Here is a 26,172-nt window from a genome sequence, read left to right as displayed (position 1 = left end):
AGTATAATAGGAGACCTTTAACATGTTATCTCTGAGGCTGAAGCCCTACTAAATCAAAATGCAAAACAGTTCAGAAGTGTTAACCCTTCAATACGATTCTACAGAATAGCATTTAGAGAAAGGGGAAGAAGATGGTGGAGATCAGGAATCTGCAACATGACACATTAAAGGTGGGGTAGGTAATTCACTTCAGAAACACTTTTTGTTATATTCCATGGAATGCTCTTGACATCCCGATAGCAATGAATATATGAAATGCTTTGACAATAAATATATACAAATATATCATCTGTGGAAGCCGTAATACTGTAAAAAGCACGACCAATCATCTGAGCCGGCCCGGCTAAAATAACTGGATGGCCTACCTGCCTGTCAGCCTTCCATCTGTGCACAAACTTATCTCGTGCCCTCATTGGTCATGTGCGCGTTCGTGTGTGTTGGAGGAGGGGCTCTGTAAGGAAGTGGGAGATTTTTTCCAGTTGTGTATTTTCAAATTCTAGCGCACTCGAGCTGGTTTCTCCATTCTTACCTACCCTACCTTTAACATCTGAAATCCTACTTTTTGACCTATTCCTTTTCATGTACATAAGTCTTGCACACCAGAACAACTGAATTTCCCCCGAGGAGGATTACTAAAGGTAAATCGTCTAATATACTTCTTCCAGGTTCAGTTCTGGATGATATCAGCTGCTCCCCCGGCCCTCAGTGTCCCTCTCACTGCACCTGCATGGACACGGTGGTCCGCTGCAGCAACAAACACCTGCTGGCTCTGCCCAGAGGCCTCCCCCGCAACGTCACCGAGCTGTGAGTCTGAAACACAACAACTAAATCCTGTTACTGTCAGGGTCTTTGGTCCAGACGTTACTTTATGTAACTTAAAGGTCACCAATTGTGCAAAATCCACTTCTTCATGTCTCTTCTACATCAACATGTGTCCCCTCTTCTTCATGTCTCTTCTACATCAACATGTGTCCCCTCTTCTTCATGTCTCTTCTACATCAACATGTGTCCCCTCTTCTTCATGTCTCTTCTACATCAACATGTGTCCCCTCTTCTTCATGTCTCTTCTACATCAACATGTGTCCCCTCTTCTTCATGTCTCTTCTACATCAACATGTGTCCCCTCTTCTTCATGTCTCTTCTACATCAACACGTGTCCCCTCTTCTTCATGTCTCTTCTACATCAACATGTGTCCCCTCTTCTTCATGTCTCTTCTACATCAACATGTGTCCCCTCTTCTTCATGTCTCTTCTACATCAACACGTGTCCCCTCTTCTTCATGTCTCTTCTACATCAACATGTGTCCCCTCTTCTTCATGTCTCTTCTACATCAGCATGTGTCCCCTCTTCTTCATGTCTCTTCTACATCAACATGTGTCCCCTCTTCTTCATGTCTCTTCTACATCAACATGTGTCCCCTCTTCTTCATGTCTCTTCTACATCACCATGTGTCCCCTCTTCTTCATGTCTCTTCTTCATCAACATGTGTCCCCTCTTCTTCATGTCTCTTCTTCATCAACATGTGTCCCCTCTGTGGAAAGAGACTCTGAAAGTTTCAGGAAAAAAGATTCTCTCTCTTTTTGATCCATTTCTTTAAAAACCTGTCTGAAAATGAGCTGATCAGATTTTGGCCACTTGATGATGTCATAACGATGTTTTGTCTTGTGTAACCATTAGCCAATCAGCAACCAAGGTAACCCCCCCCCCCACCTTATCACCTGAATCTCCTCCTAGAGCACCATTGAGTTCTTTGTAACCAAATCTCTCTCAGAGGGGCGTGGGGAGGGGCTCCTTATTTTCATCTAAAGTAACAGACAGAGAATCAGCACTTTGGAAACAGGGCTGAAACAGAGGGGATTATGGGTAATGCTGCAATGATCTGTTTGGTGTTTCAGCCAATCAGAGACAGGCTCTGTATTTATCTGAGACCTGTAATATATTGATGAAAAACAGTATAACAGGGGACCTTTAAGAGAAGCTGGACTTTAAGACGTACATTTGACATTGTATAAACCAGTTTCATCCGGTGTAAAGGATGTACATGTAACGGTAATTATCTTATCAGCAATGTTTATTTCATTTTATAAAGAACGTTTTAAATATAGCTGCATATCAACATATCAAACATACAACAATCCAGATATTTTCCTGCAGTAACCAAACACTTTAATAACGTTTTTGTTGTCATGTACATGTCGCATAATAATTTGATTTAATACTTTCAGAAGGAACCTTTGTAGAGACATCATTATGTTTTAATCAGTGATGTGCTTGTCAGAAATGATTTCCTAAATAAAGAATGTGAATTATTACTCATCAGAGATGTGCAATGAAATATCTTTCTCTTGTCCTCTCAGGTATCTGGATGGTAACCAGTTCACCAGTGTTCCTACGGAGTTAGCCACGTTCAAATTCCTGCAGCTCGTGTAAGAGACACTCATTAATCCTCTCACTCCACTGACACATCTACAGCCACTGTCCTGACTTCTGACACTGTATAACAACCGCTGACAATGTGAACACAAATTCTACTTTTACCTGAGAATCTGCAGTTTAAAGTCATAGTTACGGTTTTATTTTTACTATCAGACATCGAAGTACATTGGATGCGTAACAGCTGCATGTGCATGTTGACTGTAATCATGGATACAGCCAGCAGGGGGAGCTGTGGACTGCGTAGTTAAATCTGTGGTGGAGAAATCAATATCATTAAAACAGCTTCATGTGTTTTATATATTTGTCACAAACACACATTTATTTCTTCATGGGACTAACTGAATTCAGCTTTATTATAAGGTATTATAGCGGGATGAATTGTGTCTCTGTGGGAGAACATGTGTCAGTATCGTTATGGAGAGGTCGCAGTATGTGTTATTAGTTTGTGTGTGTGTGTGTTCCTGTGTGTACTGCACTGTTTGTTGGACCCCTGTAGTGTGTTGTGTGTGTGTGTATACTGTATGTGTGTGTTATTGTGTATTAATTGGAATTGACCTTTTCATCTCCAGAGATCTGAGCAACAATAAAATCAGCTCCCTGTCAGATGACTCCTTTTCCAACATGAGCCAGCTCACCACTCTGTGAGTACACACACACACACACACACACACACACACACACACACACACACACACACACACACACACACACACACTCCTACTTAGTGATGTCTTTCAACAGCGACCCTTCATTGATATCCTCACAACAGCATGCATGAAGGCAACAGGCATTTAAAAACAGTTTGTGCTTTTGTCTGTATTTGTATTTAATTCACACTAATTAATTAATTGAGTCCTTCATGGACATTTGCCAGATGAAGCCATTAAAGCTAATTTTCATCGGTAGTCCCTGGCAGGTTGTTGGCGTTAAAAGAAAACATACAGAAACATGTTTTTAGCTCAATCAAACCCATAAACACACAACGGACACAAAAGCCCAAACATTAGCACAGATAAAACCTAAAAGACACAAACATTATGAAAAGTCATGATATAACCCTCCTCCAGTTTATAACAGCATGTGTGATTGGAAAAGTGTGTGTTGTTATTGATGTGTTCTGACAGTTAATGTTATAATTGTTGTTTTTCACCCTCAGGATCCTCAGTTATAATTCTCTGCACTGCATCCCTCCTCTGGCCCTGGGAGGCCTGCGCTCTCTGAGACTGCTGTGAGCACACACACACACACACACACACACACACACACGCACGCACGCACGCGCGCGCGCGCGCACGTACGCACGCACGCACGCACGCACGCACGCACGCACGCACGCACGCACGCACGCACGCACGCACACACACACACACACACATATTTGTCAGTGGCCTAAACCACATCACTGTTGTCCCCTCGTGTTCTTTCTAAAGCCCTCATCAGTGTTTGTACTTTACATATTCCTCTGTCAGAGTCGTTATGTTTCCCGTTTGACTTTTGACCCTCGTCTTTTTCCGTCTTTCAGCTCTCTCCATGGCAACGACATCTCAGAGCTGCAGCAGGGCATCTTCAGCGACGTGGCCTCCCTGTCTCACCTGTAAGCCTTTAAATATACATGTAGTGTAATGAGGTCTGTGTGTGTGTGTGTGTGTGTGTGTGTGTGTGTGTGTGTGTGTGTGTGTGTGTGTGTGTGTGTGTGTGTGTTTGTGCGAGTGTGTATGAGCAAGTGTGTGTGTGTGTGTGTGTGTGTGTGTGTGTGTGTGTGTGTATGTTTGTGCGAGTGTGTATGAGCAAGTGTGTGTGTGTGTGTGTGTGTGTGTGTGTGTGTGTATGTTTGTGCGAGTGTGTATGAGCAAGTGTGTGTGTGTGTGTGTGTGTGTGTGTGTGTATGTTTGTGCGAGTGTGTATGAGCAAGTGTGTGTGTGTGTGTGTGTGTGTGTGTGTGTGTGTATGTTTGTGCGAGTGTGTATGAGCAAGTGTGTGTGTGTGTGTGTGTGTGTGTGTGTGTGTGTGTGTGTGTATGTTTGTGCGAGTGTGTATGAGCAAGTGTGTGTGTGTGTGTGTGTGTGTATGTTTGTGCGAGTGTGTATGAGCATGTGTGTGTGTGTGTGTGTGTGTGTGTGTGTGTGTGTGTGTGTGTGTGTGTGTGTGTGTGTGTGTGTGTGTGTGTGTGTGTGTGTGTGTGTGTGTGTGTGTGTGTGTGTGTGTGTGTGTGTGTGTGTGTGTGTGTGTCAGTCAGATAGAGTCCAGTTCTCAGAGAGTGAGTGGTTTCAAGTGACTGCTTGCAGGATTGAATTAGCCGGAAAGATCCATCGCTTCCCAAAGGTCTATTGATCTGAGGCGTGTGTGTTGTTTGTTTGTGTATGTGTGTGTTTGAGTTTACAGTATAATCATCTTCAGTCAAGCATGGTCCATGTGAGTCAATCTGAAGAAGTACTGGAGGGAGGAGAGGGGAGATGGATGGTGGAGAGGAGGGAGGGAGGATTTTTAAGGGCAGAAAATCAATTCTGAAATAAAATAGTTCCAGTAAGGCGAATGAATCAGTCTGAATGATCTAGTGCTAGGATTTAATTATTTATTTGAATTTTTTGAGTATGTATTGCAATATTTAACCTCCTTTAGCCCATTAGACTTCTATTGATTTATCTTTTCTGCATTGTGTACGGTTTTTGTTTTGTTATTACATTTTTATTGTATCTTAATCTCTGTGTCAGTCAGAGCTGTCAACATGCTGCTGGGACAAAACACATCTCTACATAGGATGCTTTTTGTTATTTGAGTCAATAATGTCATCTAAAAGGAATACTTCTTGGCTTTGAATAGCAGCAACAAAACATCTTTATTCTAAACCGATGAAAACGAAAACTCAATGAAATGTTTTCATGTTGCTCAAAACAATAATGTGGCAGGAAAACGTGATCCAAAAAAATCTCGTATGTAAGAAATAAGGAGCTAAATATAGACCTGACATATTTAACCGCTCAGATATTGTCTTTGATGATCAGGCTTTGAGGTAAGGACTTAAGGTACATCAAACTTTTATGAAGTATTTTCTTTCATGTCGTATTTTTGAGTAAATTGATGGAAGATTATTTTTTTTTAAAATTGAGCTTCTTATTTATTTTGTATATCTTCGTCATTTTCACTTCTATTATTTCTGATAGAAATCTACTAAGAAGTAGAAAAGAGTGCCGTCAGTACAACAAGTGAGCACAAGACCTCATGGTTAATACATTCAAACACTAACACCAGGGTTCTTACGGTCATTCAAAACCTGGAAAAGTCATGGAAATTCAAAATGCTAATTCCAGGCCCTGGAAAAGTTATGGAAAACAATATTTTTCCCAAAGTTTTGGAAAAGTCATGGAAATGTAACTAAAGTTGCATCAAATATAATTTATATTTTATCTAATCGCTGAAATAGTAATACTATAATGATAATAAATACTGTATCGTATAGTAATGAAACGTAAAATGGCATTTAACTGACGAGGTATTTTGCTGGTGAGAGATTTTAGTTGCTTTAGCCTGTAGAAGCTAGTAAGCCTACTATTTGATTTGATTTAGATAGGCACAACATGTTTCATATGCAGACCTTATTTTCCTGTTCCATGTTAAAATACAAATGTTTCAGTGGTACCGCTGAGAAAGAGTAATTTTTTTGGTCATGGAAACTTAAGTAAAGGTCATGGAGAAGTCATGGAGAATCATTGGTGAAAAAGTGTATGAACCCTGTAACACACTTATTTGGAGGTGCTACTGTAAGTGTGTGCCTGCATTTTTGATTATAATCCCTCATTGCAAACAGAAAGAACTGTGCACTCTTACTATGAAACATAGAGTACGGAAAGTCACGATTAAAGTAAAAAGTCCTGCTATAAAAATCTAATGGATGTTTTTGATGGACTGTGAAGAATCTTAGTAGTAACTTTTAGGATAGGAACAACGTCTGTGATCATCTCCATGCCTTCTTATTTTAGTAAGACAGAGAGGTTTATTATTTGTAGAGCACATTTCAGAAACAAGACAATTCAAAGAGCTTTACAAACATTACAAAAGCAGTAAGACAATTTAATAAAAATCAAAAAGAAACAATTAAAACCAATAACAAAATAGGCAGGTATAAAATAACAAAATAAGAGTAACAGTTCAGTGTAAGATGTGAAAAGTTGATTTAAAGTGGACCTATCATGCTATATTTGAATAATATAGTGTAGGACCATACCTATATAAGGCATATTTATACTTTTTTTTTTTCAAAATACCAAACAGATCATGCATTTTAGCCATGCCTCATTTTGCTCAATTTGCACTTTTTTACCCCTGTTTTAGCAAGGGCTGATTCTGTGAGAACAGCACCACCTACAGGCCTGGCATATGTACTACAGCGTCTCCAGCGCTTTCGAACGGCAATGGCCGTGGCTGTCTCCTCCTGATTGGTGGAGTTGGCCCAATAGCCGTAGCGCCACCGTCCTGACGTCAGGACAGTGTTCAAATCTGGATCAGTTTTTATCAGATCCGTTGCAGCCCCTTTTTTAGAGATTTGGGTATGGAGGAAAATAGAGAGGGTTGTGTTTTCTGACACTTGGTGAGTTCCCTGGAACACCGGGGACACATATTCATGTAGAAAAGACGTACAAAAGTGCATTTTGCATGATAGGTCCCCTTTAATATAAGACAGCGGCAAACAGAAAAGTGAGAGTTTCAGCAATACTCATGTTGCTCAAAAGATGTTATCAGAACCGACAGAAATAATGAATACATGTTTACAATAAACATGCTTTAAACTAATCCTTTGGAGAGGCATAGCGTGTGTTGTTGTGTGAAATCCAGACATTCCTTCTGTAAAAGACTGATGCATGACTTATGATTATAAGCAATCCAGTCAGGCTTGGAGAGGTCTAGGTATTGTGATGTGTGTGTGTGTGTGTGTGTGTGTGTGTGTGTGTGTGTGTGTGTGTGTGTGTGTGTGTGTGTGTGTGTGTGTGTGTGTGTGTGTGTGTGTGTGTGTGTGTGTGTGTGTGTGTGTGTGTGTGTGTGTGTGTGTGCGTGTGTGTGTGTGTGTGTGTGTGTGTTTACGTGCGTGCATGCGTGTGTTTGTGTGCGTGTGTGTGTGTGTGTGTGTGCGTGTGCGTGTGTGTGTGTGTGTGTGTGTGTGTGTGTGTGTGTGTGTGTGTGTGTGTGTGTGTGTGTATGTGTGTGTGCGTGTGTGTGTGTGTGTGTCAGAGAAACAAAGGAAGTGTTTTCCTTCTCATCACTTGTTCCTGATGGAGTGTAATCGACTGAGGAGAATTGCATATTCTCTCATATGACCTTGTTGCGTGTGTGTAGGTGTGTGTGTGTGTGTGTGTGTGTGTGTGTGTGTGTGTGTGTGTGTGTGTGTGTGTGTGTGTGTGTGTGTGTGTGTGTGTGTGTGTGTGTGTGTGAGAGAGATCATAACATGATGAGTGTTATTTGATCCCACATGTTTCTCTGATAATCTTATCAAGTGAATCAATTGACCTGGTCTAAATGAATATTATCATCTCCATGATCTTGTGTGTGTGTGTGTCTGTCCTGTGTGTGTGTATATGTTTGTGTGTGCGTGTGTGTGTGTGTCTGTCCTGTGTGTGTGTGTATATGTTTGTGTGTGCGTGTGTGTGTGTGTGTACATATGTGAGGCATGAGGGCTCCACCGTGTGGCTTTAAAAAACAATGCAAAAATCTAGACTTTTATGCTGTATTTATATATCTTAAATTGAATTTCACTTTCTTTTATCATTATTATTTGTGTCTGTCTATTTTTCTAACAACAAAAACTCTTACATTTTTCTCACAGCATTATTTATTTATTCTTGTTTCTTACTTTTTCCTACATTGTTTCTTTCTTTCCGTCCAGCTCCCTTTCTTCACTCCTTTTCTCTTCTCCTACTCGTCTGTCATTTCCCCTTTCCCCATCTTCTTTACTTTCAAAATGTTTCCTATGAGTATCCCTTCCCCCTGTGTACCATCTTCATTTTTCCTCTCCTTCTGTTTTCTTAATCCCAACCTCCAGAATTATTTAACTTTTCATCTCCATCATGCACCACCCTCCCCTCTGTCAATGATTGATTTATAATAGTTTCTTTTATTTGCATATTGACTGGTTATAATGTGCCATTTCATTTGTGTTTCACAGCTGTCTTCGTCTGCCTGTATTGTCTGTGTTTTATCTGTTGTAACTTTGTTCATGCTGCCCGCCTTGGCCAGGTCGCTCTTGAAAAATACATTTGAATCTCAATGAGACTTTTTACCTGGTTAAATAAAGGATATATATAATTATCTGACCCTGTGTTTTTATTCTCTTCCTCAGAGCTATTGGAGCGAACCCTCTGTACTGTGACTGCCGTCTGCTCTGGCTGTCCGACTGGGTGAAGAGCGGCTACAAAGAGCCGGGGATCGCTCGCTGTGCGGGGCCTGGAGGGATGGAGGGGAAGCTGCTGCTCACCACGCCCGCCGACAAGTTCCAGTGTCTGGGTAAGCTGGAGGAAAAACACCCTAACTGAAAAACATGCATTCACACATGGACTTAAAGGAAAGCTCTGCATTAGTGATATTTTAATGTTGTTATTGAAACTGCTTTGGAAGATTATGGCTACCAGGATTAAGGCCATATGTGAAAAAGGTATAGCGGTTTGAAACAAAAGTGATATTTGTGTGGGAAATGTCAGAATTCTAAGGATTTGTGAAAAAGTTAGAGATCTAATGTCATCCAGACTGAATTCCCCCCCAAAATTGGTCAAATAACAAAAGTAAAAATTGTTAGAAAAAGTCAGAACTAAATAAAGTGTCAGAATTCTGAGAAAACTAAAAATTCTGAGAAAAAAAGTCACAAATCAAAAACACATTTTAGAATGCTTGAACAATTTCAACAACAAAAAAAGTCAACATTTTAACCTGTTAAGCCCGAGAGCACTGCCGCAACATCTTGCAGGAAACAGTGTCTGAGGGCATGTTCATTTAATAAACTATGAATGTTTTATATCCATGTAACGGGAAGAAACTCATCTAACTGATCATTTTTCTTTTTTTTTTTTAAAGAAAACCCTCAATGCTAACACTGAGCCTCTGAATTAGCAACGAGTGAAAAATGCTAACACCTTACTGCACCGAAAATCACTCACAAAACCTTATTATTTATCTTTTTTCACATCCATGACATCGATTCACATCGTGAGGTGACACAGAATTGATGGGTACCCTCAGTATCACTGAATTATACGAAATCGCTACGTTATAAACAAAAACAGACATCAACACAGGTGACGCTAGGTAGCTAAAAATGCTAACAAGGTTACCTTGGCTCTGTAGTCTCTCCAAAGTGGTCTTCAATGGCATTAAAATGATAAAAATGCTGCTGAAGTTAATCCATAGGTTAATCCAATGTGTCTGTGTCCCTTTGAAATGATTTCTGATAATCCATGAGCAATGAGATTGATAATCCATGCTTTTCCGTTTCTAGATGTCAGAGCTAGAGTGTAGCTTCACTCTAATGCAAAATTACATGCGCAAAGCCCCCACCTTTTTGTTTCACAATGAGTGTTTGTGGGGGACTCCCCCTTCGATTCTATTGGCTCTAACGGTCAGAAAGAGGTGTCAACCATCAAAATTGACCAATTCACTATAAGTAAAAAATGATTTTTGGACGGACACTATCATTTACAGTTTTTTACTATGTAAAATCTGAATTTTCCTTAAAATAAAAAACATCTATATTGATTCTGACTTGTCTACATCCAACTCACAGGTTTATCATTACTTTGAGAATAAAGATTATTAATTTAACTCTTTTAAAAGGGAAGATATGGTCATTTGTCCTGGGAATGTCATTTTCGAGCCTGAGACCTGAAAAACAGGCTCAGGGCTAAACAGGTTAAATATATAAGGCAGGATTCTGAAAAAAGGCAATTAAAAAAAAAATCTAAATTTGGAGAAAATAGTGAGAATACTGAAAAATAGTCAGAACATTTTTTTGGGGGGGAAATAAAAAGAAATACAAATTATAATACAGAAAAACCACAAAGAGTCAGTGAGATCAAGGTTCAAGGTTCAAGGTTCTTTATTGTCAATCTGACATAGCTACAGAGTAATTATGCAGTTGAAAATCTTATGTCACAGGCTTCTCCAACAATGCAACATAATAACATAACATAATAACAATAAGAGCAAGAGCAATACAAAAATAATAATAGTTATAAAAATGAAATAAAGTTATGATGTGGAATAGTGCAGTATGAGTCTATATACAAGTTATTGGAATGATATATATATATTAAGTATTAGATACATACTACTGAGTAGCAGTTGAATGTTTGAAGTTGTTTCAACAGTTCAATTTTTTAACAGTCTCACTGCCCGCGGGAAGAAACTGTCTCCGAATCTTCTTGTCCTTGCCCGGATGCTGCGGTAACGTCTGCCAGACGGCAACAGAAAGAACAGTTTGTGGCTGGGGTGATGGGGGTCTTTGATAATCCGTAGTGATTTCTTCCTGAGCCGCTGGGAGTAAAGGTCCTCCATGGATGGCAGCTCCGTCCTGGTGATGTGCTGTGCAGTTTTCACCACCCTCTGTAAAGCCTTACGATCGAGGTCGGTGCAGCTGCCGTACCAGGCCGTCATGCTGCCAGTCAGGATACTCTCTATCGTGCACCTGTAGAAGTTGCAGAGTATCCTGGAATCCATTTTGAACCTCCTCAACCTGCGGAGGAAGAAGAGCCGCTGTCGAGCTTTCTTGGTGATGGTGGTGGTGTGAAGAGACCATGTCAGGTCCTCAGTGATGTGGACCCCAAGGAACCTGAAGCTTTTGACTCTCTCCACCGTAGTCCCATTGATGGCGATGGGGGCGTGTCCCTCTCCCTGCTGCTTCCTGTAGTCCACAATCAGCTCCTTTGTTTTGCTGATGTTGAGATGGAGGTTGTTCTCCTGGCACCAAGATGTCAGGTTTTCGACCTCCTCTCTGTACGCCGTCTCGTCATCGTCTGTGATCTGGCCGATGACGGTCGTGTCATCAGCAAACTTCACGATGGTGTTGGAGCTGTGTGTGGCCACGCAGTCGTGGGTGAACAGGGAGTAGAGGAGAGGGCTGAGCACGCAGCCTTGAGGGGCACCGGTGTTAAGAATCAGGGTGGAGGATGTGATATTTCCCACCCGCACTGCCTGGGGTCTGCCCGTCAGGAAGTTCAGGATCCAGTCGCAGAGGGCGCTGTTGAGCCCGAGGTCTCTGAGCTTGATGGCCAGCTTGGAGGGCACAATGGTGTTGAATGCTGAACTGTAGTCAATGAACAGCATTCTCACATATGTGTTCCTGTTCTTCCTGTTAATAGGGAACCAGGCCATCTTTAATCTTCATTGAACTTATACTTTTATTTCTACAGCCCAATAGATGAGGGTAACACCTCCGTCACTTCCGGGCGAAAATTACGGCCCCGCCCACTTTTGGGGGAAAACAACGCTGTCATTTGAATGGCGGTCAATACAAATTCTGAAGTTTTTGCCAATCCGATCAGACATTTTTTTCGTTAGTAGTAGTTGTGTAATGAACAGCTTGCCTGCTAATATGCTAACCTAGCTTTGTTTACCTTGGTAGCTAACACGATATGAACGTTAGCTTGGAGGAAAGGCAACTATAATGCAGTGTAATAAAACTACTATGAACAAAAGCTAGTGGTTCATATTAGGCTAGCAATAACGTGTTTATAATTGCAATCGTATACGGGTATTCTGCTACCATACAATGTAACTTGCATGAATACATTGTTTTGCGCTAGCATACAGCTAGCCTCGTTAGCTACATGCAGTATATGTACGGTCACAATGTACGGTAAACCGGAGTATACTGTATGAGTATTCCGTGTGTGTGACTGCAGACATTCTCCTGCCATGACAAACATGTAAGGCCATCTGCTGACATTGTAGTTGATATATTTAAACGCTAGCAACGTAGCATCACAAAAATGTTTTTCTGACCAAAACTAGCTCAAGCTCCGTGTGTTAGATCGCTACGCCAGCTATAATGTAATTACGTTTCGCGACTGACCGGCAAATCACCCGCAGTATACTGTCAATAGGTATTTTGTGTGTGAATGCAGACATTCTCCTGCTATGAGATACATGTATGCAAGGCCATCTGCTGATATTAGAGTTGATATATGGAAACTCTAGCAACTTAGTTAGCACAGTTAGCACTGTGTCAATGGCTTAGCAGTCCAACACAGTTTACACATTTAAACAGTCTTGTTTGATAAATACACAAATAACAATGCAAACTTACAGGTTGTATACCCAGATCTTCCCCTGCTCCAAACGGTCCAAACAAGCTGTGCATATCCGGCCTCAAACTGGGCAATGTTTTTGGAAGCTTTCGTCTGTGAAATGCCGGTTCTTCGAACCTCTGGAGGAGGAACACGCCGCTGCTGGTGTGGCCATAGCTCTTCGGGATTGGTCCATTTCGTTCCGGGTACCGCATGACATCAGGCGGTACCCGGAACTAAATGGAAGACTCAAATGGGCAGTGACGTATCTCCAACGAGGCGTTTTGGGGAGGTATTTTCTGTGTTAGAGTTTTACTCGCTACAGGGTGTACTTTGAGGGTTTTGACTCTGCACACCGTTTACATGCATAAAAACCTTCATAACACACAAGGGGACGGGTAATAACCGGAAAAGCATGACATGGGAGCTTTAACCAATCGATGATCGGGCTCGATATATGGTTCAATTAAAATCAGTAGACAAGGCTGTCATTTCGCCAGCTGTTACTCTCATGAGCGAGGCGGAAAATAATAGTTTTATCATGCCAACAAGCTGCCGTGTCGTTTATTGCACCTCAAACATTAAAACAAATCCAGAGTTACGTGTTTCTGAACTTCCTCTAAGAACAAAGGACAGTAACAGAAGAGCTCTGTGGCTTCAGGCTCGACCGCCATTCAAATGACAGCGTTGTTTCCCCAAAAAGTGGGCGGGGCCGTAAAGTGACGTAGATGTTACTCTCATCTATGGACATCGATCGCCTACTGCTATATTTCACCATATATCGAGCCCGATCGTCGATTTCCAATGATTTTGTGTAATTGTCTGGCAATCGAGCTCTTTGAAGATCCACAAATCCACGGTTTTCTTAAATGTCTGATCGGATTGGCAAAAACTTCAGAATTTGTGTTGACCGCCATTCAAATGACAGCTTTGTTTTCCCCAAAAAGTGGGCGGAGCCGTCATTTTTGCCCGGATGTGACGCATGTGTTACTCTCATGTATATCACAAATCACTTTGATGACAGAGAGCCTTACAGGAGTTAAGGAAATAGAGAGAGGCACTCCTTGCAGACGGAAAAACAAAAGAGGGTTATTTTAAAGCAGTGGTCTTGATATTCCCGTCGGAAGACCTCAAAACTTAAATTATACATCGGCCTGATATGAAAGAATAACTAAGTGAAAGTTAAGGCAAAGAGAAGAGTTTGAAGTTAGACTTTTTGGACTTCTAAAATAGCAGTGATTATTTAAATCTGTGTGATAGCACATAGGGAGTGATCTTTTATTCAGTGTTTCCTATTAATATGTGCCTAAGGATTTGCTTCCAACAGATTGATCTGTGTTAATGAAAAAGCTTAATTAATCTGCGGTGAATTGAAGTGGTGAAATAATAAGACAGCAGAATTTCAACAGCTGCACAAACAGCACCCTAGAGTTTGACTTAAACTGATTAAACATCTCAGCAGTTCCTCTCTCTTGGTGTGAACTAACATTAGACCCTCTGTGCATTATCCCAGGCGCTAATTGTTGCATTTTTTAAAATGAAAATACTGCAGCTCTGTTAAATAAAGTGTGAACAGCTCTCTTTAATTAATGTTCCTCGTCACCTCCCTTGGAACCGTTTTGCAAACACTTTTCCTCTTCGTCTCAGAGCTCTGCAGGTGTCTCCTTTTGTTTCAAAAACATTTAAGGAATGAGTTTTCCTAAATCTAACTCTGACACACTGTAGGTGATTGCACCTTTAATTGAGAGTTAATTAAGTCTCTCAGGCTGCACTCGGTTGTGCTTAATCTGATGCTCATATGAACATCAAAAGTATTTATTCATATATTCTAGCCTGACTTTGACGACAAATACATTTCACATTACTTAAAGTGGACCTATCATGCTATATTTGAATAATATAGTGTAGGACCATACCTATATAAGGCATATTTATACTTTTTTTTTTTTCAAAATACCAAACAGATCATGCATTTTAGCCATGCCTCATTTCGCTCAATTTGACAATTTCTCGCTCTGTTTAGCAAGGGCAGATTCAGTGAGAACAGCACCATCTACAGGCCTGGCATATGTACTACAGCGTCTCCAGCGCTTTCGAACGGCAATGGCCGTGGCTGTCTCCTCCTGATTGGTGGAGTTGGCCCAATAGCCGTAGCGCCACCGTCCTGACGTCAGGACAGTGTTCAAATCTGGATCAGTTTTTATCAGATCCGTTGCAGCCCCTTTTTTAGAGATTTGGGTATGGAGGAAAATAGAGAGGGTTGTGTTTTCTGACACTTGGTGAGTTCCCTGGAACACCGGGGACACATATTCATGTAGAAAAGACGTACAAAAGTACATTTTGCGTGATAGGTCCCCTTTAAATAACAGTCATATGTTTGTTCATTTTGATCTCTATTAGCCACCTTAACAATACAGAAGTACAGTTTATCACAGTGGAAATACAGGAAATGTATTATAACTCCATCATATAACAACTATCTTACGCTTCACGGTCATCAGGTGGGATTTAACACACACATTTCTTGTTGCCTTTAGTATATTCAAACATATCTTCCTCGACTAACTCCTGAATTAATGACTCTTTGCACAATAATCATCTTTACACATTTTATTTCTACTGCCCATGGTTATATCTTCTTCTACAGTTTACTCATATTAATTCATATTATTTATACACAGTGTCATTACCGCTCCATAATGTATTCATATTTATACTACTGCCTGTGGTGTATATATTATACTCTCTATTTTAATACCTACTGTATAGTGGATGTGAATAAGACTATTAAACACCTGCACTTTTGAAAGAACATCCATTAACATTCATCTGTTTGCATCCTGCTAATTATTTATCTAATATATCATATTCCATGTACTTGTATATAGACTATTCTTGCACTATTTATATTTCATTCGTATTTACTTGCACATCTCAAAACATTCTCTTGCACTATTTAATTAGTTTTATTTGTTTTATGTCCTATATATATTCATGTTGCTCTGTTGGAGGAAGCTGTGACTTCAGTATTTACATTGCCATATCTACACTGTAGCTAATGTGCTCATGACAATAATGCTGCGTGTGTGTGTGTGTGTGTGTGTGTGTGTGTGTGTGTGTGTGTGTGTGTGTGTGTGTGTGTGTGTGTGTGTGTGTGTGTGTGTGTGTGTGTGTGTGTGTGTGTGTGTGTGTGTGTGTGTGTGTGTGTGTGTGTGTGTGTATGGGTGTGGTGTGGTGTGTGTGTGGGTGTGTGTGTGTGTGTGTGTGTGTTTTCTCAGGTCCGGTAGAGGCGTCTGTTCGGGCCAAATGCAGCCCATGTGTGTCTACTCCCTGCCAGAACCAGGGTGTGTGTCAAGTCAACGAAACTGAGCTGTACACTTGCACCTGCAAATCTGGCTTCACGGTATGACCCTTGTGTGTGTGTGTGTGTGTATGTGTGTTTGTGTGTGTGTGTGCGTGCTGTTTGCTCCCTTTACATACCAAGCAATCAAATTACAAACCCAGAGCTGAACGTTTAAAAACACTAATCCAATATTTGATGTGTGTTTGCGTGTTGTCTCTGATTATTTGGTAGCAGTGTCTGATGATAATCCCATCAAATTACTCTGAGTTGACCTGATCTGATTAGGACAAAAGCTCTATATTAAATGTGTGTATCTGTGCGTGATATTTCAGGGTAAACACTGTGAGACCCCGGTGGATGCGTGTGTCAGTAACCCCTGCACCAACGCAGGACTCTGCATTAGTGACGAACAGACCCGAGGCTTCAGGTAACGAGTCCTAAAACTGATGTTAATGGGGATGAAAACCAACCATTTAAATGTCCTGAAAAACGTTTTCAGGACATTTAAATTATTACATCCCACATTTGTATCTGTTTTCCTCTCATGCTTCCTGGTAGTATTGTATCCATGGCTGTAGGAATGCCAGTGTTTCACGTTATTTATTGTAATATGCACAACACTTCAAGAGAGACGGATGTTGCAAATGAAAGTCTTAGACCTCAGGCTCCCTCTAACAATGATCATTAAATATGTAAATAATGCAAGGGTCGCTAATTCAATTGAATTCAAAATACTTTATTCATCCCTCAAGGGCGATTCAAGCCGTGTAAGCCATATAAGGATACACTAGAACACAGATAATAATACGTAAAATAGAAGGGCACACAGAGAGCAAAGACCTCTGTCAAAGCCGTGATGATTAGTGGAATTGAATGTGTACAGCCGCCCCAAATTCACTCCAAAATGTTGTTCATCTTTTGCCCATGCTGCACCCCCTTAGCCAATGAGAATAGGGCAAGATTTGACCTTAAATATGCTGACAAACAGACCAACAAATAAACTGTGATGAAAATGTGGATTTTTTTATTTCAAGTATAGCATTAGCATTTTGTATGTAAATGCCAATTTAGATGTTTATATCCATGTAGTATTTGTTGTGTTAATTAGTTCTGTGTTAATTAGTATTGATGTATATGTTAGCTGTTGATCTTACATGTTTGTTTGTGTATTTGTTCATATTTAGCTGTGCATGTGCCTTCGGTTTCCATGGCACGTTCTGCGAGGTGAACGTGGACGACTGCGAGGACCACGGTTGCGAGAGCGACGCCACCTGTGTGGACGGAGTCGGAAACTACACCTGCGTCTGTCCGCCAAACTACACCGGTCAGGAAATGCTAAAATGCTAACTTATTTCCAAGTTTTAGGACTCATTCCCGCACCACTATGTTTGGTTTGAAGTTACAAACTGTTGTTGTTCTTTTCTCTCATTCTCAGGTCTGTTTTGTGAAGAACTAGAGGACGTTTGTTCTCCAGGTAGAAACCCCTGTCAGCATCAGTCCACCTGCATCAGCACTCTGACCGGCACCAGGTGACCCCACACACACACACACACACACACACACACACACACACACACACACACACACACACACACACACACACACACACACACACACACACACACACACACACACACACACACACACACACACACTCAAATGCCCAGCTCAGCAAAGTTACGGATCCCAGATGAGAATACAAAAATATAAACACACAGACAAATACAGTTTTGCTGAGGTGTGTGTTCATTCCCTGAAGTCCTCCCCCATGGTTCATGAAGTATATGTGTGTGTGTGTGTGTGTGTGTGTGTGTGTGTGTGTGTGTGTGTGTGTGTGTGTGTGTGTGTGTGTGTTTGCTGCAGGTGTGTGTGTATTCCAGGCTGGGTGGGGCCAAACTGCAGTATAGATTATAATGAGTGTGTGGACCATCGCTGTCAGAACGGCGCTCAGTGTGTGGACCATCTGGACGGATACAGCTGCGTCTGCCCGCAGGGATTCAGGTACTGGGAACACTGGGAGTAATGGGGACACTGTGACGCTGTAGAATGTCAGGAAATACTGGAAATTACAAACATTAGGAACATGAATCCACATGTGTACACATAAGGAATCTACATACATTTAGCCATACAGTTATTTGATAACAAGGTAATAGAAAATTCATTTTAAGGAAAGAATCAGAATCAGGATTCCTTTATTAGTAGTTAATGTATTCCTTATTCATTCAAATTTAAGAGTCAGAATTTTGAGAAAAAGACAGAATTTAGAGATTTGGAGAAAAGTCAGAATTTAGAGATTTGGAGAAAAAGTCTGAATTTGGAGAAAAAGTCAGAATTTAGAGATTTGGAGAAAAAGTCAGAATTTGGAGAAAAAGTCAGAATTTTGAGATTTTTAGAAAAAGTCAGAATTTAGAGATTTGGAGAAAAAGTCAGAATTTGGAGAAAAAGTCAGAATTTAGAGATTTGTAGAAAAAGTCAGAATTTAGAGATTTGGAGAACAAGTCAGAATTTGGAGAAAAAGTCAGAATTTAGAGATTTGGAGAAAAAGTCAGAATTTAGAGATTTGGAGAAAAAGTCAGAATTTAGAGAAAAAGTCCAAATTTAGAGATTTGGAGAAAAAGACAGAATTTAGAGATTTGGAGAAAAAGTCAGAATTTAGAGATTTGGAGAAAAAGTCAGAATTTAGAGATTTGGAGAAAAAGTCAGAATTTAGAGATTTGGAGAAAAAGTCAGAATTTAGAGATTTGGAGAAAAAGTCAGAATTTTTAGAAAAAGTCATACAGTTATTTGATATCAAGGTAATAGAAAATTCATTTTAAGGAAAGAATCAGAATCAGGATTCCTTTATTAGTAGTTAATGTATTCCTTATTCATTCAAATTGAAGATACTCAAAAAACAACTAATGTAGTCAAAACAATACTTTAAATAATGTTGAATTAAGATATTTGGCTTTTCATAATAACGTAAAAAGAATTACAAAAGTACATAAACTGTTATAATTGCATGTATTTTCAAGGCAATTCAAAGTGCTTTACAAAAAAACATTGAAATCATCCTGACAAGAAGCACACTGAAACATTACAGTTAAATACATTTAAAACAGTCATCAAAGATAATACTAATAAAACAAGTGGCAAAAAGGAAGTCTTTCCAAAATGTAACAATCATCAAGCAGCTCAGAGAGTAAGAAAAGGAGAGTTATGCAGAACGTTTCTTATCAACATCTGAAATATAATCTCCCCTCCCTCTCAGCGGAGAGTTTTGTGAGGCGGCGGCTCTCCCCCCCCCGCCGCTCTGCCAGCTGTCGGCGTGTCAGAACGGCGCCCCCTGTGTGCAGGAGGCGGGCGTCGCGGTGTGCGAGTGTCTGCCGGGCTTCGAGGGGGATCGCTGCCAGAAACTGGTCAGCGTGAACTTCGTGGATCGAGATTCATACGTTCAGCTGCAGGACGTCAAGAACTGGCCTCAAGCCAACATCACGCTGCAGGTGAGAGACGCCGGAGAAGATGCTTCATAGCTTCTGTTGGGGAAATACTGAATGTCCTCTTCCAATATGAGAGTCCACATGATAACAAAGGTATCCCAACTGTAGCTGTGAACATGACAGGATGTGTGATTACCTAGAAGAGCATCAGGACTGTTTGAGGCATATGATAGCTATGTGATTAACATGATGATTCAGCCTCTATGGAGATAGACATATGACAAGCATGCTCATTTCTGACGTGGAGCTAATCTGAAGTAAACATTGAATACTGCTTTATATTCCTCCATCTTGGGACTGTGTGAGCATTTTGAGATTTTGAGAGAAAGTCCGAATTTTGAGAGAAAGTCATAATTTTGAGATATTGAGAAAAAGTCATAATTTTGAGAAAAAGTCATAATTTGGGGAGAAAGTCAGAATTTTGAAAAAGCCAGAATTTAGAGAGAAAGTCAGAATTTTGAGATTTTGAGAAAAAGTCCGAATTTTGAGAGTCCGAATTTTGAGATTTTGAGATAGTCATAATTTTGAGAAAAAGTCATAATTTGGAGAGAAAGTCATAATTTGGAGAAAAAGTCATAATTTGGAGAGGAAGTCAGAATTTTTGAAAAAGCCAGAATTTAGAGAGAAAGTCAGAATTTAGAGATTTTGAGAAAAAGTCAGAATTTGGAGATTTTGGGAAAAAGTCAGAATTTGGAGAAAAAACTCACTATTTTGTTCATGACAGGACGTATACTTACCTAGAAGAACCGGTATTCCTCCATCTTGTGACTGTGTAACTCCCTCTCTTGTATATCAGCATGTGAATATATCTTATCTTATTTTAATGAAATACCGACAGCAGGAGACTCTCACACACAAACACACGCATACACTCTGAATGTGTGTCTTTATTAATGTGTGTGTGTGTGTGTGTGTGTGTGTGTGTGTGTGTGTGTGTGTGTGTGTGTGTGTGTGTGTTTCAGGTCTCAACAGCAGAGGATAACGGTATCTTGCTCTACAACGGAGACAACGAGCCAATCGCTGTGGAGCTCCATCAGGGTCACGTCAGAGTCACATATGACCCGGGAAATCAGCCTGCCACCACTATCTACAGGTACACACACACACACACACACACACACACACACACACACACACACACACACACACACACAGTGACCTGTACCTGACCTGTATCTAAATTATGTGTATCAGGTATATTTTGACGTACATTTAACCTGTATTCTCTCTGATGGCCAGCAGGGGGCGACTCCACTGGTTGCAAAAATAAGTCAGATTGTTTAGAAGTCTATGAACAAATGACCTCACTCCTCACTTGATTTATTAACTTTGTAAACATGTTTTTACGTGATATCTTAATTGCTAATTTCAAGTTTTTCTCAATACGGCATTCAGTTCATTATCCCATTCATATAGTCCCAAGAGACGTGAAAGCAGGTTTTGCTCTAAGTCGTTGGTACTTTTTGATTGACAGGTAGCTATAACGTTGACCCTCTCGTCCAAATATTGTCACTTCTTGCTCCAAAAAACTAAAACAAAGCGAAAACGGTAGACGCCAAACTAATTGGATAAGATTTAGAACAAAAATACACGTGTTTTCCTGAAAAAGGACCACTTGAAGAGTGAAGCAAGCCCACATCCGAATCAGCTTCTGGAAACAAAGTGAAGTAAGGCATTAAACTCCACGGAGAATTTTAAATCTGACAATATTCACTTATATTACCGGCATATGTATCGGTCAGATGTCTCAGAATACACACTCATAGAGTCCTATTCAGGCAGGTCCTTCACACACAGGATACAAAGGTTCAGTTGAAGCCAAGTAGGAAATTAGACTTCAGGTGTCCAACCTTTTCTGCGCCATGTGCTGATCCTGAGCAGCTCAACAGGTTTAATATCACACTGACTCCCTCACACACACCTCCTGACGCCCTCACACACACCTGCTGACTCCATCACACACACTTCCTGACTCCAGTAGCAGCTCCAGGGCGATTAACATGTCCTCCTCATCAGATTGAAAAAGCCGAGTGTACCTGAGCCCAGCGATACACCGGACTCTTCAGGCCCTCAGCGGCCTCTCAGCTCACTGTAGCCCAGCAACACCACTTACTGTGTGTGTGTGTGTGTGTGTGTGTGTGTGTGTGTGTGTGTGTGTGTGTGTGTGTGTGTGTGTGTGTGTGTGTGTGTGTGTGTGTGTGTGTGTGTGTGTGTGTGTGTGTGTGTGTGTGTGTGTGTGTGTGTGTGTGTGTGTGTGTGTGTGCGTGTGCGTGTGCGTGTGCGTGTGCGCGTGCGCGTGCGCGTGCACGTCTGTGTGTGTGTGTCTGTGTCTGTGTCTGTGTCTGTGTGTGTGTGTGTGTGTGTGTGTGTGTTTGCCCAGAGCGAGCCCTGCAGTGTTTGAGAATATGGACAGCACCGGTGTGTGTGTTTTGGTTGAATCACAGACGCAGCCGGAGGACACTTGAAGCAGAGTGTCCACTCAGTGTGGAGGGCTTAAATGTTTTGATGGTTCACACACACACACACAAACACACACACACACACACACACACACACACACACACACACACACACACACACACACACACTCTGAGGCTATTTGTGTGATAAGCAGCTGCTGTAGGAGGAGGAGATTGAGAGTTCGGGGAATCGTCTGAGTAGGATTGAAGTGGTGAGAAAACAGAGAACTTGAGATAATAAAAAAAAGATTCATTAGTCTAAATTAGCACCGCTCCATTATTACAAACTATATAATCATGATTGTTTTGTTTGTTGAGATCACAGTTATTTAACATGAGTACTTTAAAAACCAAACAATAATTAAACACTTCAAGAAAGGAGTCTTTTTGACAAAAACAAATGAAACATTTAATTAGATAAAGAAATACAACTATGTAATATGATGGTGATACTATTTATAAAACCTACATAAATAAAACTATTATAAAATAAATTAGGAAATAATATTCAAAGAAATAATGTAACATTTAAAAATAAATCAAACTAAATATGATTAACTATGTTGTAAGCTACTGAAAACTGCTAAACACAAATGTTAAAATAATAATAAAACATTGATTAAATATGTTAAGCAACTTACTAAAAGTCTTCCAAATGTACTTGCCTTTTGTCCAGTGAATATTGAGTGAATTATAAATATTTGGTTTGACATCCAAAATATTAAAAATGTTATCCTCCCAACAAATGTAATCCAAAGAAACCACCAACACATGTTACGCTCCGTTCCTGCAGCACTGAGACGGTGAATGACGGTCTGTTTCACACGGTGGAGCTGGTGACCTTTAACCGGATGTTGAACCTGTCGGTGGACGGAGGCGAGCCGACGACCCTCGACAGCCAGGAGGGCCGGAGCCAGCGGGGGGCCGGGGACGCCCCTCTGTACGTGGGAGGTGAGAGGACAAAACTACATTTAAAAAAATGTGTCACAACATTGATTTCTATTCAGGGGTCCATTACAAATGTTACTTAATTTGGAGTACACAATTACACTTACCAAAGTAAAAGTACTGGCACATTTCAGGATATATATTTGAAGTAATGTGTTTATAAAATCTGCAAAAGGAGAGATATTTTCAATACTTGATTGGAAATTCAACAGGTTTAAACCTATTATCAAACATGTAGCATGTATAGGTGAATAGAATACCTTTAACAACCAACTCAGGGATAGGAAAGATGAATAGAAGGGGGATATTTCTAATTACAGTAAAAGCTAAGTTAAAAATGTATGTTTTCAGCTGCCAGTTAAAAATATCTAAGACGTCTTCCTATATTTGTAATAAAGGATATGAACACTCTCTCTCTCTCTCCGTGTCTCTGCAGGAATGCCTGAGGCGGTGCTGGACTCCTCTCACCGTCTCTCCTCTCAGACGCTGAACACCTCCAGCTTCCACGGCTGCATCAGGAATCTGTACATCAACCACGAGCTGCAGGACTTCACCCGCAGCCGCATGAACCCTGGAGTGGAGCCGGGCTGCCAGCCGTGCCGGAAACTCTTCTGTCTGCACGGCGTCTGCCAGCCCCACGCAGAGCAGGTACCAGACACACACACACACACACACACACACGCACACACACGCACACACGCACGCACACACGCACGCACACACGCACGCACGCACGCACGCACGCACGCACGTTTTAGTGTTTCTCTCTGTGTGCAGTAGATGATGGATAAAGAAGATATAACCGGTATAGATATAATATTAAACATGTTTTTTATTTTCTCAGGGTCCCCAGTGTCACTGCCAGCCAGGCTGGACGGGACCACTCTGTGATCAGCCAATCACAGCGGACCTTACTGCAGCGGAGACTGTCACCATGGCAACCGGTGTCAACCCGTGTGAAGGCAGCAAGTGAGTGATGTTTCATTTCATGTTTTTATTTCAATAATAATAATAATAATAATAATAATACACTTTATTTATATACAGTAGCACCTTTCATGCTTGACGCAGCCCAAAGTGCTTTACAGAGTATGACAGAAGATGACAATAACAAATGAGGAACATAATTTAAATATGTTAAAACAATAAAACAGTGATACTACTAAAAAGTATAAGCCAAATTAAAAGATAGGTCTTTAATTTACTTTTAATTGAGGTTGCCGTTCTAAGATCAAATGGGAGGCTCTATGGAGTTACAGGGAGCGTTCATGTGTTTTATCCCTTTAAGGTGACAAATATATAAATACATGTTCTGTTGATTTGTCCTCCATGTCTTCTCATCTTTCTCGCTGCATTTGTTTCCTCAGGTGTGTCAAGGGTGTGTGTGTGGCGGTGGACGCTCAGACGTACCGCTGTGACTGTGAGGAGGGATTCACGGGAGAGAGCTGTGATATCGGTGAGGAGCAGCGGCTGATTCACAGACGTGTATTCAGACGCTCAACATGTCAGATCGCTGAGTCTTTCACAACCTGCGGAGCGCAAAAGAAAGTAGAAAAAACGTGGACAAAACTTCTGCGAAAACGAGCACCAGTTGTCTCCCACTAACGTCCACCTGTCTGAAAATGAGCTGATCAGATTTTGGCCACTTTATGATGTCATAATGATGTGTTGTCTTGTGTAACCATTAGCCAATCAGCAACCAAGGTAACCCCCCCCCCCCCCCTTATCACCTGAATCTCCTCCTAGAGCACCATTGAGTTCTTTGTAACCAAATATCTCTCAGAGGGGCGTGGGGAGGGGCTCCTTATTTTCATCTAAAGTAACAGACAGAGAATCAGCACTTTGGAAACAGGGCTGAAACAGAGGGGATTCTGGGTAATGCTGCAATGATCTGTTTGGTGTTTCAGCCAATCAGAGACAGGCTCTGTATATATCTGAGACCTATAATATATTGATGATAAACAGTATAATAGGAGACCTTTAAAGTTACAACCAGCCCTTTGAGTGCAACCATGATGCTGATGTGGCCCGCGATGAAATTGAGTTTGACTCCCCTGATCTCCCCTGATCATCTGCACATATGACAGTAATTCTTTTGATCTTAAATCTTTGGTAAGTAGCTTGAATGTCATTTGTTCCCCTCCTCCTCTCACAGAGACCCCGTGTCGTGGGGAGCCGGTTCGAGACGTCCACCGGCTGCAGCGAGGTCTCGTCCTCTGCCAGACCTCCAAGCCTTTCTCCTGGGTCGATTGTCGGGGTCGCTGCCAGGCCGGCTCCATGACCGCCGCCCACTCCTGCTGCGCCCCTCTGAGGCTCCGGCGCCGCAGGTTGACCTTCGAGTGCGACGACGGCACCTCGTTTACGCAGGACGTGGAGAAGCCTGTGGAGTGTGGCTGCAAGGAGTGTGTGTAGTGGATGTAACAACACACACACTCACTCACAAGCTGAAGAGGTACACACACTGTAGGGATTCGATCACTGATAAACGGACATGTTGGTGTTTGTTTCGTGTGTTTTTATCGCGCAGTTTTGTAACATAAGACAGTTCTTCTTCCCTCTTCTCGAATTCAACGAGGCCACCTCATCTTCCTCCAGGAGAACCTGCTCTAACTACCTAACTCCTGATCATCGTTACTTAATACTCGTGTGTGTGAAAGCTCAACTTCTATACATGTGTGTGTGAAAGCTCAACTTCTATACGTGTGTGTGTGAAAGCTCAACTTCTATACTTGTGTGTGAAAGCTCAACTTCAATATGTGTGTGTGAAAGCTCAACTTCTATACGTGTGTGTGTGAAAGCTCAACTTCTATACGTGTGTGTGTGAAAGCTCAACTTCTATACTTGTGTGTGTGTGAAAGCTCAACTTCTATACTTGTGTGTGAAAGCTCAACTTCTATACTTGTGTGTGAAAGCTCAACTTCTATACTTGTGTGTGTGAAAGCTCAACTTCTATACTTGTGTGTGAAAGCTCAACTTCTATACTTGTGTGTGTGAAAGCTCAACTTCTATACTTGTGTGTGAAAGCTCAACTTCTATACTTGTGTGTGAAAGCTCAACTTCTATACTTGTGTGTGTGTGAAAGCTCAACTTCTATACGTGTGTGTGTGAAAGCTCACTTCTATACGTTTGTGTACTTGTGTGAAAGCTCAACTTCTATACTTGTGTGTGTGTGAAAGCTCAACTTCTATACGTGTGTGTGTGAAAGCTCAACTTCTATACGTGTGTGTGTGAAAGCTCAACT

At 41.2% G+C, this 26,172-nt stretch overlaps 1 protein-coding gene across 1 annotated transcript in view; it reads left to right on the top strand.

The window, feature by feature from the left end:
• LOC117482037 (slit homolog 1 protein-like) overlaps window positions 1-26,043 on the top strand; it is an 87,276-nt gene extending 61,233 nt beyond the window's left edge. Inside the window, exons 21-38 of the mRNA XM_034130004.1 lie at window positions 666-804; window positions 2,359-2,427; window positions 3,007-3,078; window positions 3,594-3,665; window positions 3,960-4,031; window positions 8,766-8,929; window positions 15,978-16,102; window positions 16,375-16,469; window positions 17,227-17,366; window positions 17,478-17,571; window positions 17,906-18,043; window positions 19,296-19,527; window positions 20,487-20,617; window positions 22,777-22,934; window positions 23,368-23,579; window positions 23,776-23,900; window positions 24,299-24,387; window positions 25,087-26,043. Of these exons, the coding sequence (XP_033985895.1) occupies window positions 666-804; window positions 2,359-2,427; window positions 3,007-3,078; window positions 3,594-3,665; window positions 3,960-4,031; window positions 8,766-8,929; window positions 15,978-16,102; window positions 16,375-16,469; window positions 17,227-17,366; window positions 17,478-17,571; window positions 17,906-18,043; window positions 19,296-19,527; window positions 20,487-20,617; window positions 22,777-22,934; window positions 23,368-23,579; window positions 23,776-23,900; window positions 24,299-24,387; window positions 25,087-25,343 (2,384 nt within the window). The 3' untranslated portion in view covers window positions 25,344-26,043. The remainder of the gene's footprint in view (window positions 1-665; window positions 805-2,358; window positions 2,428-3,006; window positions 3,079-3,593; window positions 3,666-3,959; window positions 4,032-8,765; window positions 8,930-15,977; window positions 16,103-16,374; window positions 16,470-17,226; window positions 17,367-17,477; window positions 17,572-17,905; window positions 18,044-19,295; window positions 19,528-20,486; window positions 20,618-22,776; window positions 22,935-23,367; window positions 23,580-23,775; window positions 23,901-24,298; window positions 24,388-25,086) is intronic.
• Window positions 26,044-26,172: the final 129 nt, after the last annotated feature.

Source organism: Trematomus bernacchii, unplaced genomic scaffold, assembly GCF_902827165.1.
Source record: "Trematomus bernacchii unplaced genomic scaffold, fTreBer1.1, whole genome shotgun sequence".
In the NCBI taxonomy this organism is placed as follows: Eukaryota; Metazoa; Chordata; class Actinopteri; order Perciformes; family Nototheniidae; genus Trematomus; species Trematomus bernacchii.
Note: the sequence above shows the minus strand (reverse complement) of the source record. Positions and strands in the feature narration are given on the sequence as shown.